At 34.8% G+C, this 14,250-nt stretch overlaps 1 protein-coding gene and 1 pseudogene across 8 annotated transcripts in view; one reads left to right on the forward strand and one right to left on the reverse strand.

Annotated features, from left to right (window-relative positions):
• Window positions 1-217: 217 nt before the first annotated feature.
• Window positions 218-14,250, reverse strand: part of LOC148956708 (cytochrome P450 302a1, mitochondrial-like) — a 98,308-nt gene continuing 84,275 nt past the window's right edge. For 7 of the 8 annotated variants that reach the window (XM_089086914.1, XM_089086929.1, XM_089086936.1 and 4 more), the window contains 2 exons: window positions 7,291-7,497; window positions 222-1,341 (listed from right to left, as the gene is read on the reverse strand). In XM_089086914.1, coding sequence (XP_088943040.1) covers window positions 1,234-1,341; window positions 7,291-7,497 — 315 coding nt within the window. In that variant the 3' untranslated portion in view covers window positions 222-1,233. Of the gene's footprint in view, window positions 1,342-7,290; window positions 7,498-14,250 lie in introns of all 8 variants that reach the window. The other variant, XM_089086955.1, reaches the window with a different exon arrangement.
• On the forward strand, window positions 10,221-13,875 carry LOC148956709 (signal recognition particle subunit SRP54 pseudogene; annotated as a pseudogene).

A 14,250-nucleotide genomic window follows, 5' to 3' on the forward strand; every position in this document is an offset into this window, starting at 1 on the left:
AGTCATTAAATTCGCCCATTGTTTTATTTGTTATTTGGAAGTGGGCATACATTTTTCGGGTGGGGAGGGGAGGACGAATTTTCTGCTGGGAGAATTGCCAATGGAGAGGGATAGTTCCCAGGTGGGGGGGGGGGGGTGAAATTTTCAGAAGATATTTTAGACTGGGTGAATTTACCAGAATTCATATACGAAATTTCTTTATATGTTTTGCTTTCTCTTTACCGATTCAATTTTACGGAGATGTTATGGGTAATTGTCCAGGGTAAATTATCGCCAGGATTGAATTCTCCAGAGGATATTTCTATGGGGGGGGGGGGTTTCCGTGGAGGCGGAGCCAGGTATCCTGGCGTTATTAAAAAAAACAATCAGAAAAAAACAAGTTTTTTCAACTGAAAGTAAAGAGCAACAGTAATATTTAAAATTAAAAGACCTTATTGCGTAGGCTATATGAGGAGGGAGGGGGTTGCCCCCTCCTCAAAATCTCGCTCTTTACGATAAAGTTTAAATTTTGTCCCAATTCGACAAAAACGACTCTTGAAACACAAGGGTCGTTTATTTAGAATAATAAGTAACTTTTTTAAAGTGCCAAAAAACTGTAGCGTCATGAGTGAGGTGTTGAAGAGGGGGGTAATCCCCGTCATATACGTAATAATTTCTATTCGTTTTAAGTTTTAATGCTGCACCTTACTTTCAGTTAAAAACAGTTGAACGTAGGAAAAAATTTAAAAGAAAATTATAGAGTATTTAGTCTTCTATAGTATTTATAATAAATACATATAACACGAAACCCACAGGAACTCAGGTATTTCCAAAAAATGTGCAAAACGTCAACTTTTTGACCTTTGAAATCTGTAGACATGGACACCCTACCAATACTCAGGGTTGGAGACAAGGTCTAGGGTGTAATAACAAAGGTTTATACGAGTTTATAGCTGACTAATTCAAATTCGAAGGTAAAACCCATAAAATGACAAGGCTATCAATTTGAACTGACAAAAGAGCAAGAGGGAAAGTGAGAGATATGGAAAATCATAAACTGAAACCCACAACATTGTTCAGAATCAATATAAGACACACAAACTCATCAAACAAAATTTACCCTAAATTATGGACGGATTCACTATAAACAAATAACTTGCTGGTAGTTCTCACCAAACTTGGTTAGAATTCTTGTGCATTCTCAGCAATGTAGAAAGGTATATTTTATCCAAATATTGACTGTTTTCACGCCCCTCACACTTTTGTAAACTTAAAACGGAGGGGCTGATCAGGTTTATTGATAAGTTTTGAAATACATCCAAGCTCGGTCCCAAGCCATTTCACTTCGTATTTCTGTATTATCTGAAAAAGTTAACTCTGTTTATTAATTTATACGCTTTTTATTCCTAGCGATGACATAAAATCAGAGTAAAGATAAAGACAACGACTGAAAAAGAAAAACAGTGCAAGCTTTATAGACTATTTAGCATAGGACACAAAATTACGAAAAACCACGTACGATTTTTTTTTGGGTGGGGTGGGGGGAGGGGGAGCATAATTTAAACGAAACGTTAAAATAAAAAATTAAAAAAAAGTCAAATCTAGTAGAAGAAGCTACAATAAAGTCAAAAGGTCTTTTCTGAATCAATCTTCTTAAAACACAAATCTACATCGTTTTTGGTTCGTAAAATGGATTTCATGTTTATTCCACAGGTTGTGTTATTTACAAAAAAAAAGAAAAAAATTAAAAAAAAAAGATCAGTTTTGGAAATGGAATTTCAACTTTTTTTCGAGATGAAAATCAAGAAGACGTAGAATTAATTACAATCTATTATCAATTATAAAAATCGGATTCTGAAAAATGGTATTAACAGCTACTTAAAAAGACCAATCCAACTAAGAAGAGTTTGTTTTAAATTGTCAAATGCTGAAACTTCGATTTATTCAAACTGAATAATAAAAAAAAGGTTTCTACGATGTGAAAGCAGAGAGTTATTTCTTGAAACGAAAAGAAATATCACAAAAATAAGTGAAGCTGTCAATCCCCATCTCAACAACATTACGAAGTTCAAACTGCCCTGCAATAACAACAACATATGTTTGAAATGTTTATTTAGGTAATTTTCGATTTATACTGATTTCATAAGCACGAAACACGTTTTCAAAAGGTTCTTCAATACTTTATACCAAATGAGTAGACTAGAGTTTTTGGTCTTATGAGATTTTTTTTTCTAATTTGGATTATCAATAAACTGTCCTTTGAGGTAGAGGACAACTACTTTCAATCTACAAATCAACTACTACAATCTACTGAAACAACTACTAACAGAGGCACAAAAAGAACCTGCTTATATAAGCCTCTTTTATACTTGGCTAAGACTTTTTTTTATGCAATCATTCCTGTAAAAAGTGCACCTCCCTCCTCACTCCCTGAAATACAGATCGAAATAAAGAGGCTGTCTTACACTAAAAACACTCAGAAAAAATTCTAAACATGATTTTCCGATTTTTCCGTGGTTCTGACCTTTAAGAATCTTGGGATAGCCCACCCCCCTCTCCTAATGAAAAAAATTGATATGAATATAATTTTCTTTATATTGAAAATGTTTTGGCAATAAGATTAGAGCCAGAAATAATCACTCAAATGTATGGAGGTAAATGGGTAAATGAGGCAATGGGTTAAATTATTGGTGAGTAATGGGTTGAATGGGTTATGAGGATCTCGTCCTAAAAATGCACTTTCAGGGGTTTCAAGAACATCTACCCTTGACACAAGAAGATTCCCTGCTATCCCCTTTAAATGCTCCCCCTGTCCCTAGAGTACTGCATACAAATAAGTTATTAATTTCGAATAATTATAGTATAATCAATACTGACATTGCATCATTCTTGCCTAGACCAAGTAGACTGGTGCAAATGCTTTGGTATTAGCTAAACGGTTCTAGGCGTTTACCCCACCCCCAGAAAAATAACCCCCGTGGAAAATACCCCCCCTACCCCCCGTGGAAAATAAGGCTTTCCAAATTTGAGAATTTTATTTTTGAGTTTTTTATTTTTATAATTTCCGTAGGGGGAAGAAATTGTGGTATTTGTGTATTATGCGTCACTCACTCAAGTTTACGCTGCGTAAAATCGTTAGTTTCTTCGTTACTTTATAAATAAATTTGGGCCATATATTTGCACATTAGAGGGGGGGGGGTAGAGTATAGCGAGTCTGCAGGCAAAATGTGTTTGGTACAAATATTATGTATATTAGATATATAGAAAGATAAGTGTATTTTAAAGTCAAATATATGGCCATGAACAGAGTAAAATAACATAAATGAAAGGCATAAATAATAAACTTTGATGAGCGATCATCATGAAACACTACATTAACCTAACAATAGTACTTAATACTTGGAAAAACGGTCGTTGAAAAAAAAAACACTTAACGCTTGGAAAAGATACTTAAATGAAACTTTATACTTTTTTTTTTTTTTTTTTAGTTAACAAAATTTACAGATACCTAGCTATTCTTCTGTAATTTTTTAGTGCCATATACCTAGAAAAAATTGTTTTCTGACTTCAAACTGTCCAAATACTTTACTCCCCCCCCTTATGTGCAAACATATAGCTGATTATATATATATATATATATATATATATATATATATATATATATATATATATATATATATATATATATATATATATATATATATATATATATATATATATATATATATATATCACTCACTCAAGTTTACGCTGCGTAAAATCGTTAGTTTCTTCGTTACTTTATAAATAAATTTGGGCCATATATTTGCACATTAGAGGGGGGGGGTAGAGTATAGCGAGTCTGCAGGCAAAATGTGTTTGGTACAAATATTATGCATATTAGATAGATAGAAAGATAAGTGTATTTTAAAGTCAAATATATGGCCATGAACAGAGTAAAATAACATAAATGAAAGGCATAAATAATAAACTTTGATGAGCGATCATCATGAAACACTACATTAACCTAACAATAGTACTTAATACTTGGAAAAACGGTCGTTGAAAAAAAAAAAACACTTAACGCTTGGAAAAGACACTTAAATGAAACTTTATACTTTAAATTTACAGATACCTAGCTATTCTTCTGTAATTTTTTAGTGCCATATACCTAGAAAAAATTGTTTTCTGACTTCAAACTGTCAAAATACTTTACTCCCCCCCCCCCCTTATGTGCAAATATATAGCTGATTATATATATATATATATATATATATATATATATATATATATATATATATATATATATTTACAACAACCTGCGCATGTACAAAAAATTGTAATACCAGCCAAAATAGAAATCGTGATACTTTACTTTGCTTGCGCCTGAAATCTTAATACTTGACTAAACCAGAAAAAAGATAACATTGAATTAAAGTGAATAAACTACCATTACTACTGCTACTACCAACAACTTGCTGGAGTACCAAACCATCGGAAGCTATCGCAGCTGCGTATACTCCTCCGCCATCTCCATCTATACAAAGCATCAACCTTTATTCCCTCGCATGAATTCCCAGTTTCCTCTAAACCCTTTCTTATGACCTCGCACCACGAGCTCGGGAGAACCTACTTTTCACTTGGTCCCAGGTGGATTGTCAAAAAGCAATATCTTTGGCATTCTTTCTTTCTCCACCCGTTATATGAAGCCTAACAATCTTAACTTCTTGCTCACTGTAGCTCTAGAAAGTGCGGTCGAGTCACATATTTAGTACTCAGAAAGGTCCTTTAAATAAGTACCTAAGATTATCCTTAGACAATTCCTCTGGAAAATATTTGACAAATTTTCCTCAGCCTCTTAAGGCTCCCCCCTTTCAGAAGCCATACTTGACAAATGGCATTGCCCTGGCTTCCAATATTCTAATCTCATTCCGTAAACTATCCTATTTTTACATTCTTTTTTCAGTTATACAAATGATCACCTTACGCCAGGGATATTTCACTTTTTACATCTCAGCTGCATCTACAATATCTACTAATAAATATTACCCACATAAAAAAAGCTATCCGCCTCAGTGATTGATTTTCAAACATATTGTCGTACCCTGAACTATCAGAACCTTTAAAAATTCACTCATTTGGCTAAAAATTTTCTCTAAGTCAAATCGTCTGAGTAGTTTAGTTCTAAGAATGATCTACCTTCCCATTTGATTCGATGCTCTCCCATAGCCTTTGCCGTATCCCTTATGACAAAGTTTTATCAAAAGCGTGGAAAGGACACAACCTACTTTACGTCTAGTTCCACACAAAGTAAGTTACTCCTCATTTACTTTACCACAGCAACATTTTACGTAGCATTAATCATTTAATGCACTTAATTGGTATACCTTATATGGACAGGACCTTCACAAACACTTATCAATTAACTGAGTCAAATACCTATTCATAATCCATAAAACTGGGGATCAAAAGGGTCTGATGACCCATATACTTCTTCATTATTAATATGAGAGTGAAACTTTGGTGGACATATCACTTCCTTTTCTATACCTCCACTGAGCTTCTATTAAAGTGTTATCCTCAACATCTCTTAGTCTAATAAATATCATCCCGTTAAGCAATTTACTCCCTACAAACACCAAGCCATTGCACATCTGTAATTATCATACTCTCTCTTATAACTCTTTTGATAAAGACATTAAATCACCGTTTTTCTAAAATCACAAGGTACAGCCCCTTTTTCAAAAATCATACTCATAGTCTTCAGTAATATATCTCTAAATTCTTTACCCCCGTATTTCAAAAACTGCTTTACCTTACTTGCAATACATGAGGTCTTATTTTTTTTTAGTAACGTCTCAAACTTTTCTTCACAAAATAAATCTTCTGTGAATTCTAAATTGTAAAAATTCTTTTCATTCGTTTCTGTATCTTTCCTACAGCTCCATCACGCTATAGCATATCCTCAAACTGTTGTGCATATCTCCTTTAACATTCTCTTTAGAAATAATGAAGTGCCCGTTCCTTTTTTTAATTGGGACGAGTCCAGACGACTGACTACTTCCTCCCAGTTTCTTATGCCAATATTACTACATCCTTACTGTTACACCGTCTTTTGGCATTTTCCCGAATTTCGAAGATTTTATCCATGACTTTCGTTTCAGATCTCCTTAATTCATTTTAATCCCTTCTTTAATTCCCACTTATTCTTGTAAGATTCCTCTTATTCTCGTCTTATTGTCAAGGAGTTTCACTGAGAAACTTCTTTTACATACCCCGTAAGTTATCACACAAGTCTCATAAAATACTAAACATGCACAAGAAGGCTCATGAAAAAGGATCATTGGTTTTGAACCGATCTAAAATCTTTACTAAGTTTCCTCTTTATCAGATTTGCGTCAATGGTTAATTTTTTCAACTTCTCATATTGTTTTGGATACCCGTTTGACTGAGACCGTATTTCAAAAAATAAACCGTACAAAAATGCATTTCTATTCCACTTTCCAGGGCCATAGTGAGAGAAAGGTTGCAATGGCTTGTAAACACTTGCAATGTCTTGTTACCAAATTGGGTAGGAAGAGGTCGTAAGAAAGGATTTAAGAGAAATTGGAACCTCTTGGGAGGGTGTAAAGAGGGAAACGTTGAACATATTGGGATAGAGGAGAAGCGTGCAAGGTTGTGTTAACTTCAGGCGTCTTGGCGCTACAGTGAGTTTTCCGCAGTAGTGGCAGTAGTAGTAATTAAACGAACTATTAGCATTATGAACATTTTGTTCTGGATATGATTCCTTTTTCTAATTCATTTTTTATGAATTGGACAATAATTTCATGATGGAGCCTTTTTTTGGTAAAGAATTAAAAAGCTCTGCAAAATTCCTTTGTTTAATAGAGGGTGAAGAAAAAGGATGGAAAGACTAGGTAAGAATACGATGAAACAGACAATTAGTTTAATCTAATTTGTTTTATAGTTTCTTTTTTGGGAAAATAGAAAATCAGGGCAAAATAGAAACACATACAGCTGATAAAAGGATGTTGAATTTTTTTTTAATAACAGTTTTAGCTCATGCATAAGAAGCCAGGGAAATTCTCCCTTATGTAGGGAAAAAACTGCGTGCTCGGCTTTTCGGTGAAATGATCTTTAAAAAACAGAAGACACATTTCACATATATTTTTCTTCATCTAATCTCCCTGAGAATTACAGACGCATACTGTAAGGAAGTTAGTAATCAAACACTTAATTTTTTTAAAGGCTTTAATCCGGTAAAAATCCTTGCAATGTTTATAAACTTAATCAGGAATGACTTGATAAACAATAATAGTAAAAGAAACATACCCTAGCAAGGAGAACATACATGTTTTGTTCAGCAAGTCTTCGAGCAATACAAGAACGAATACCATATCCAAACGGCAACACAAGGAACGGATGAATATTCTCATACAAGGGACTTCCTCTAATCCATCGTTCCGGTTTGAAAGAATTGGGCGACGAAAAATATTTGGACATTCTACAGGATACTTGATTTTGTGTCACTAAAACAGTCTACAAAATAGAATTATTTCAGTAATGAGATGATCAAAGAGGAGAAAATATCCAACTTAAGAATCTTTCTTAAATGTGATTTTCACTTGGAAAGTAAACCAAGAACTTTTTCAGAGGCAACGCTCTAGCGTTGCAAACAGTAAGTACCCATCTTCCTCCCGTCTACTATTTCTTTTTTTGTACTCGACCACTTCGTACAGGAGGGGTGGTATAAGCCACTTCAGATGGGCTCAGTCGATAGGAAATTGCAACTTCTTGTGCTCCTTTTTAAGGACTGAAAGTGATTCAACTGCAATCAACTGCATGGGTAGGAGCCTTGACCCCCTCCGTAATGTTTGTCCGACTCGTAAAAACGTAACAAAAAATCAATATAAAAGAATTTTGATGCGTTTTTTTTTTCATGGGTGTTTGGATTTGCTTAATTATCCCTTACAAGGATGCCAATTAGGTTGGGGGAAGGATCCAGGACTAGGACAAAGGACTAGATACGACAGACCCCAAATAGGCTGGGTGATCTTTCCGATAAAATACATTTCATTCCGTTACAACTGGTCACCGAATACAAAGTTGAATTCTTTTTATAGTTAAATCAACGTATCCTTACCCTGAAGCGTTTGAGAAATAAAAACTTTTATTTGAAATAGAATGCGTATTTTCTTTTTGGCTTAACTTCCGGAGAGCTGTAAAAAAAAATAGTGAAGTGTTCTGATCTGAGCTGTTGATGCATTTGAGGAATTCATTCAACCCGCTTTACTCCCCCCCTATAAGTAATGAAATCTTAAAAAAAAAACTATTTTCTAGTAGCTTAAAAATACAAAGCTCTTAGACTTTTAAAAATGATATTTTCTTTTCTTCTATCCTTAAATCTTAAAGAAATAGTTCTTCTTTCAGAACAAGTTTCTGTTGTTTAAGACGATGTAAACTTGGGCACACATATTCAGAATTATCTGTATTTATTCCTTTCAGAAAACAACTGCAAAACTTTTATCATTCAGAGTTTTTGTAGCAAAACTGCTATTCTTACTCTTTTTCTTCAAACAAAGTGCACCTGTTCCATATAACTACAAAAAATCTTTGTTCTTTAGGTTTCCGTAGAGAAACTAGGATTTGCACTCTTTTTCAACAATAAAGCGTGTTTGCAAAATTAGCTGTGATCCGAGTAGCTCTTACTTTTGGTAATTATTAGCTCTTAGTTTCGCCAATAGTTCTGAAAATACTAAATTATTTCAGGGGCTGAAAGCTCTCTCATAGTGCTCCTTTTACGGATGGGGCTCCTCTAAAGATTTAATGACAACCTTGTCTTTCGGGGAATCCCGTATTATATCCAACATATACACCGGATTATAGCGGTGACAAGACCTAGATGAGACAATACTACTGTTATAATGTCCTATCAATGAATCTGGTCACTTATAAAATTAAAAGGGGTCAAACAGCAATATCTAAGGAATGGCTAAGGGTATTAATTTGAAACTTCAAAGCATGTTAAGAGGAATATTGAAAACGAAACGGAGGGCAATCAGCCCTCTGTCTATCTTGGAGGGCAATCCCCTCTCTTGACTTTTTGGATGCCCCCTTAAAAATGATAGAAATCTTAAAACTACTTTATTCAAAAAAGTCAATAGTTCTAATAGATATTCCCCTGGGATGCTATGCCCCCACAGTCCCCGGGACAAGGACTGTAAATTATCCAATTTGTCCATTTTTAAAATGCAGAATTTATCATTGGGAAAGGGGGTGATGTTTGATCCTGGGTGTGTTCTGAAAGACTAAGGGTATTGAGATAAAATTTCGTGGAATGTTTAGAGGGTGAAAAAAAAATCAAAAGATACTATCTGTATCTAAGTTATCAAAAAGGTGTATCTGCAATATCTTAGGAACAGGTAAGGGAATTAACTTGAAACTCTTAGGGCCGGAACTACTACTATTACTACAACTACTGCGGCTGCAAATGCGACTGGTTGCGACTGCGACAATGACTATTTCGACTGCGAGAACTTGCAACTGGTACTACATCTACTTGTGACCGCTTTCAGTGAACATTGAACGAAAAAAAAAAAACTATGTGCGAGCTGATTGTCGAAAGGGTACATCAACAATACCTCAGGAACAGCTGACGGCATTAAGTTGAAACTTTCAGGGCATATTGAAAAGTGCTTGAACCTTCAAAGAATACTGAAGGGGATGTTAAACTGAATCAAAAGACACAATGCGCATCCGTGTTATAAAAAAATAAATAGCTGCAATATCTCAAGAACGGCTAAGGGTCAGAATATTCAATCAAAAGATATTATGTGTATCTCAGCTGTTAGAAGGGCTTATCTGAGATATCCTAAGAACAACTAACGGAATTAAGTTGAAACTCTCAGGGAATATTAAGGGGGGAGGTGTGAAATTAATCAAAAGCAACTAATAAGAACTCTTAAAATAAAACAGTATATTTTATTTTTTACACCAGAGACATGAAAACTGAATTAAGCAAAAACAAAATTTTGGAAAAAAAAACGAACAGAAATTAACTTAAAAAAAATTCCGGTCAAAAGTTTTTCAAAGAGTAAAGAGCCATATTAAACTTAAGACCTGCAGATATAAATTCTTATAATAATTCAAACTCAAAACCACCCAAAATGACTATTAGAGAATAACTGAAATACAAAACAACCAGAAATGACTATTAAAGAATAAACAAAGCCCAAAACGAACAGATTTTAAAATAAACGATCATGGCGAACATAGAGAAAACAGGTACTAATACAGATAAATGAATAAATCTTTAAAAAAGAAAAAATTAAATTGAATACTCAAGTAAAACTTAAAACAAACAAAAATTAATACAAACAGTAGTTTGGTTACTTCTCTTTTCCTCCTACCCTAGCCATAAAAGTCGAAAGCTTGTTGCGTCATTTGTGCTTTACTGAAGACAAAATATATTAAAAATATTTTCTGTTACATTTACCACCAATACTACTACTAATAACTCACTGCAGCACCAAGCCACTTGAGGCCAACACAGCTATGCCCACTTCTCCAGAATCCCAGTCTATTCAAAGCATCTCTCTTTACACCCTCCCAAGAAGTTTCTATTGCCCTTAAATTTTTCCTTACGACATTTTCTCACCCCATTAGGGAACAGCCTGCTTTTTGTTTGGCCCTGCACAGTTGGTCGACAAAGATAATCTTTGGTCATCTATCATCCTTCCTCCCCAAAACGTGTCCTACCCATCTCACCCTTTCTCTCATTATAGCCCTAGGAAGCGGGACTGAACCACATCTTTCGCACAGCTTACTGTTTGAAATACGATCGTCAGTCCAGTACTCAAGACAATCCGTAGGCAGTTATACTGTAAAACAACTAGCAAATCCTCCTCCGTTTATCGAAGCTCTCACGCTTCAGAACCATACTTGAAAACTGTCATCACTGTGGCCTCCAATGTTCTAATCTCGGTTCGCAGAATCATCTTCTTATTCTTCGAAACTCTTTTCAACTAAGGAAAAAAAAAACACCATGAGCCTTGGCTATTCTACTTTTAACATCTTCGCTGCACCCACCGTCTTTACTAATAATGCTACTTAAGTAAGTGAGCGGTCCACTTGATCGATCTTCACATCACCTCTTCGCCTCCACTTATTCCTAGTATTAACGACTTAGTCTTTTTAACAATAATGTTTAAAGTTTAAACCCATTCTGTCACCCTGAATCTCATTAAACCTTTAAAAAATCATCATAATATAAGTCTAGAGGAGTTTTACTTCCCCATTTGATTTCATATTCTCCCAATGCCTTTGCTCTGCACCTTAGGACAAAGTTCATCGAAATGATCCATATAAATGAGGATAGAACGCAACCCTGCTTAACTCCTGATTTAATATGAAATCAGCTACTAGCCTTATTTCTTACCTTAACCGGAGCAATGTTATTCTCGTACATAGCCCCAATCACTTTAAAGTATTTATCTGGTAGACCATACAAGAATAGGACCTTCGTTAAAGCTATTCTATCAGCTGTATCAAATGCTTGCTCAAAATCTATAAAAATGAAGACTAAAGGAATTTGATGACTCAGGCACTTCTCAATTATTAATTTAAGAGTAAAAATTTGGTCAACACATCCTCTACCCTTCATAAGGCCACATTGTTTTTCTCGTAAAACTTTATCTGGAGCATCTCTAGGTCTAAAAAGTATCATCATGCTAAACAATTTGGTTCTTGCAGAAACCAAGCAAGCGCCTCTATAATTACCATACACACTTTAGTCACCTTTCCTATAGAGGGGTTTAATTAAAGTATTCTTAAAATCGCTAGGTACTTCCCCCTTTTCAAAAATCATTTTCATAATCTTCAACAAATTATCTGTAACCGCACAACCACCATATTAAAAAAAAAAACATTTACTACACTATCTGCACCAGGGGCTTTATTAATCTTTAATTCACTTAGTATTGTCACTAATTCTTCCTTACAAAATAAATCTCTCTTCACATCCAAAATGTTACAAAATTATTTATTCTTTTCTATATCTTTGCCCGCAACTCTATCACGGTTTAGCATATTTTCAAAATGTTTTGTCCATCTCTCTTTGTGGTCCCGGCTTGCCCCACCAGGAACTTAGCATGACATTAAGCTCTCCTAGCTACAAGATGAATGTGAAGGTATTGGAAAGTGTTTAAAGGAGACCAACAAAGCTTATCCCAACACTGCAAGGCAAACGCTACGAGGAACGCTTCACCTCACTCAAATTCCCTACTTTAGTATACCGTAGGAAAAGAGAAGACAATAAAAACTTGTAAGCTGCTGGAAAGTGACCTATTAAGTAATGTCTTCTCTCCATCCCTCTCAACTACCGTGAGAGGACAAACCACGAAGTTGCAGGTCCCCTGTTGCACCAGGCAAGAGCACTAACACTTTTTCTGAGTTTGTTCTGTCCCACTATGGAACAACCTCTTTGAAGACAACGTCCAGTCTCAAACCATTGAAGTTTTCAGGAAAGGATTTGATCAAGACTTGATTCAATGCTGAATGGAGGCTAAACTGGGGTGTCATATTAGAACTTAAAAACACCCCCAGCCAGATTTTCTACAGGAGGTTTAACACTATCGTGTCTTGCTGCATAAGCGATCTAAGGTATTTTAAGGTATCATCCCGGTTGCAGCGGTAGCTAGCAACCTAGTAAGAGACGATCACGTCCCATACTAAAAAATACAATAACCCACAACTCCTGAAAATAGCTTCAGATCGAAACACAAAGTACATTATTAGAACCGCCTTGTCCAAAACTTCTATATAAAAAACTTACAGTCTCTTGGCTTAAGCAACAAAGAAAATATGCTGACTTTAAAAACAATAACAATGGCAACATCTAATGCCTTTTGTAATTAAACAATAATAGTTTTTAAAATAAAACCAATTTTTACAGAAAAAACTGCATTTTTATGTACAAGCTGGATGAATAACGTCATAATCGTAGGTTGTAACCATATATGACGTAATAAGTGAATGCAGTGTTTATGGCATCGTCACGTTAACCTGGTCGCGTCAGAAGAATTACAAGAGGCTGTGACAGAAAGAGAGGATCAAGATCTAATCAGATTCATTTTTTGAAGAAATGTCACAAGTTTCAACTGGTGAGAAGCCAGGCAATGTTATTTTCGTCATGGATGCCTGTATTGGTAAGGCATGTGAAATTCACGCTAAAGCATTTACGCAAAAATCAGATAATGGTTCTATTAATGTTACTAAATTAGACGGTCATGCTAAGGGCGGTCGAGGTTTAAGTGCTGTGGCATCTAAAAAAAGGTCCTATAGTTTTTATTGGTACTGGTGAGCATACTGAGGTAGAGTCGTTTAAGGTAGAAACTTTTATTAAAAAATTATTGCGACTTGGAGATATTACCGGACTTGTTTGTAAAATCAATGAACTAGAATTAAATGACAATGAACAATTGGCTGAGAAACTGAAACCTGGCAAATTGACTCTTCATGACTTGTATGAGCAGTACCACAACATTCTGATAATGGGCCCATCTTCTCAAGTTTTACAAATGATTCCAGGCTTAGGACAAGAAATTCTAGGACAAGATGGTGACAAAAAATCGAAGGCAACATTGAAAAAATGATGGCTATTAGGGTTTCAATGGACAATTATGAGTTGGATAATGAAGACGAAGCTAAACTTTTCAAACAACATGGTTAAATCAGGAGAATTGCAAGAGGCTCTTCTGTGACTGAAAGACAGGTTAAAGATCTGCTCACCCAGAATTCAAAGTTTTCAACAATAGTAAAGAGTTTACTCAGTATAGGGGAATGAAAGGACAGCAGTACGTGATGAGGCAAATGCAATCTGGTGGAGGTGGATTTGGCAATCTTTTGGGGAAGAAATAAATCGAGTTTTTTGGTTATCATTAAAAGTTTTTATTATTGAAAATAACTTTTGGCTTTTCTTCAAGTTTTTCGTTATCATTATGAGTTTTATTATTGAAAAAATTGTGTTTCTTTTTAGTGGAGGTTTCAAAAATGCGCGTTTATTTTTAGGTCATATGTTGCATAAATTCGTTTAGTCTTAATTTCGGAAATAAATTTTTCATATGAGGGACGTCACACCCATAAGCATTTAAAGAGCAACAAGATTGCCAATCACCTCCCAGAAGAATAATATGCCTTTAAGAGTTAGGATTCTGTAAAGGATAAACAGGAAGGAGGAATTGAATCTACGTCATAATATCTTAATTAAATTGAAATTGCTCTTTTCTACTCTGT

Source organism: Artemia sp. Qi Xiang Cuo, chromosome 1 (genome assembly GCF_049724085.1).
Source record: "Artemia sp. Qi Xiang Cuo chromosome 1, ASM4972408v1, whole genome shotgun sequence".
Classification (NCBI taxonomy): domain Eukaryota; kingdom Metazoa; phylum Arthropoda; class Branchiopoda; order Anostraca; family Artemiidae; genus Artemia; species Artemia sp. Qi Xiang Cuo.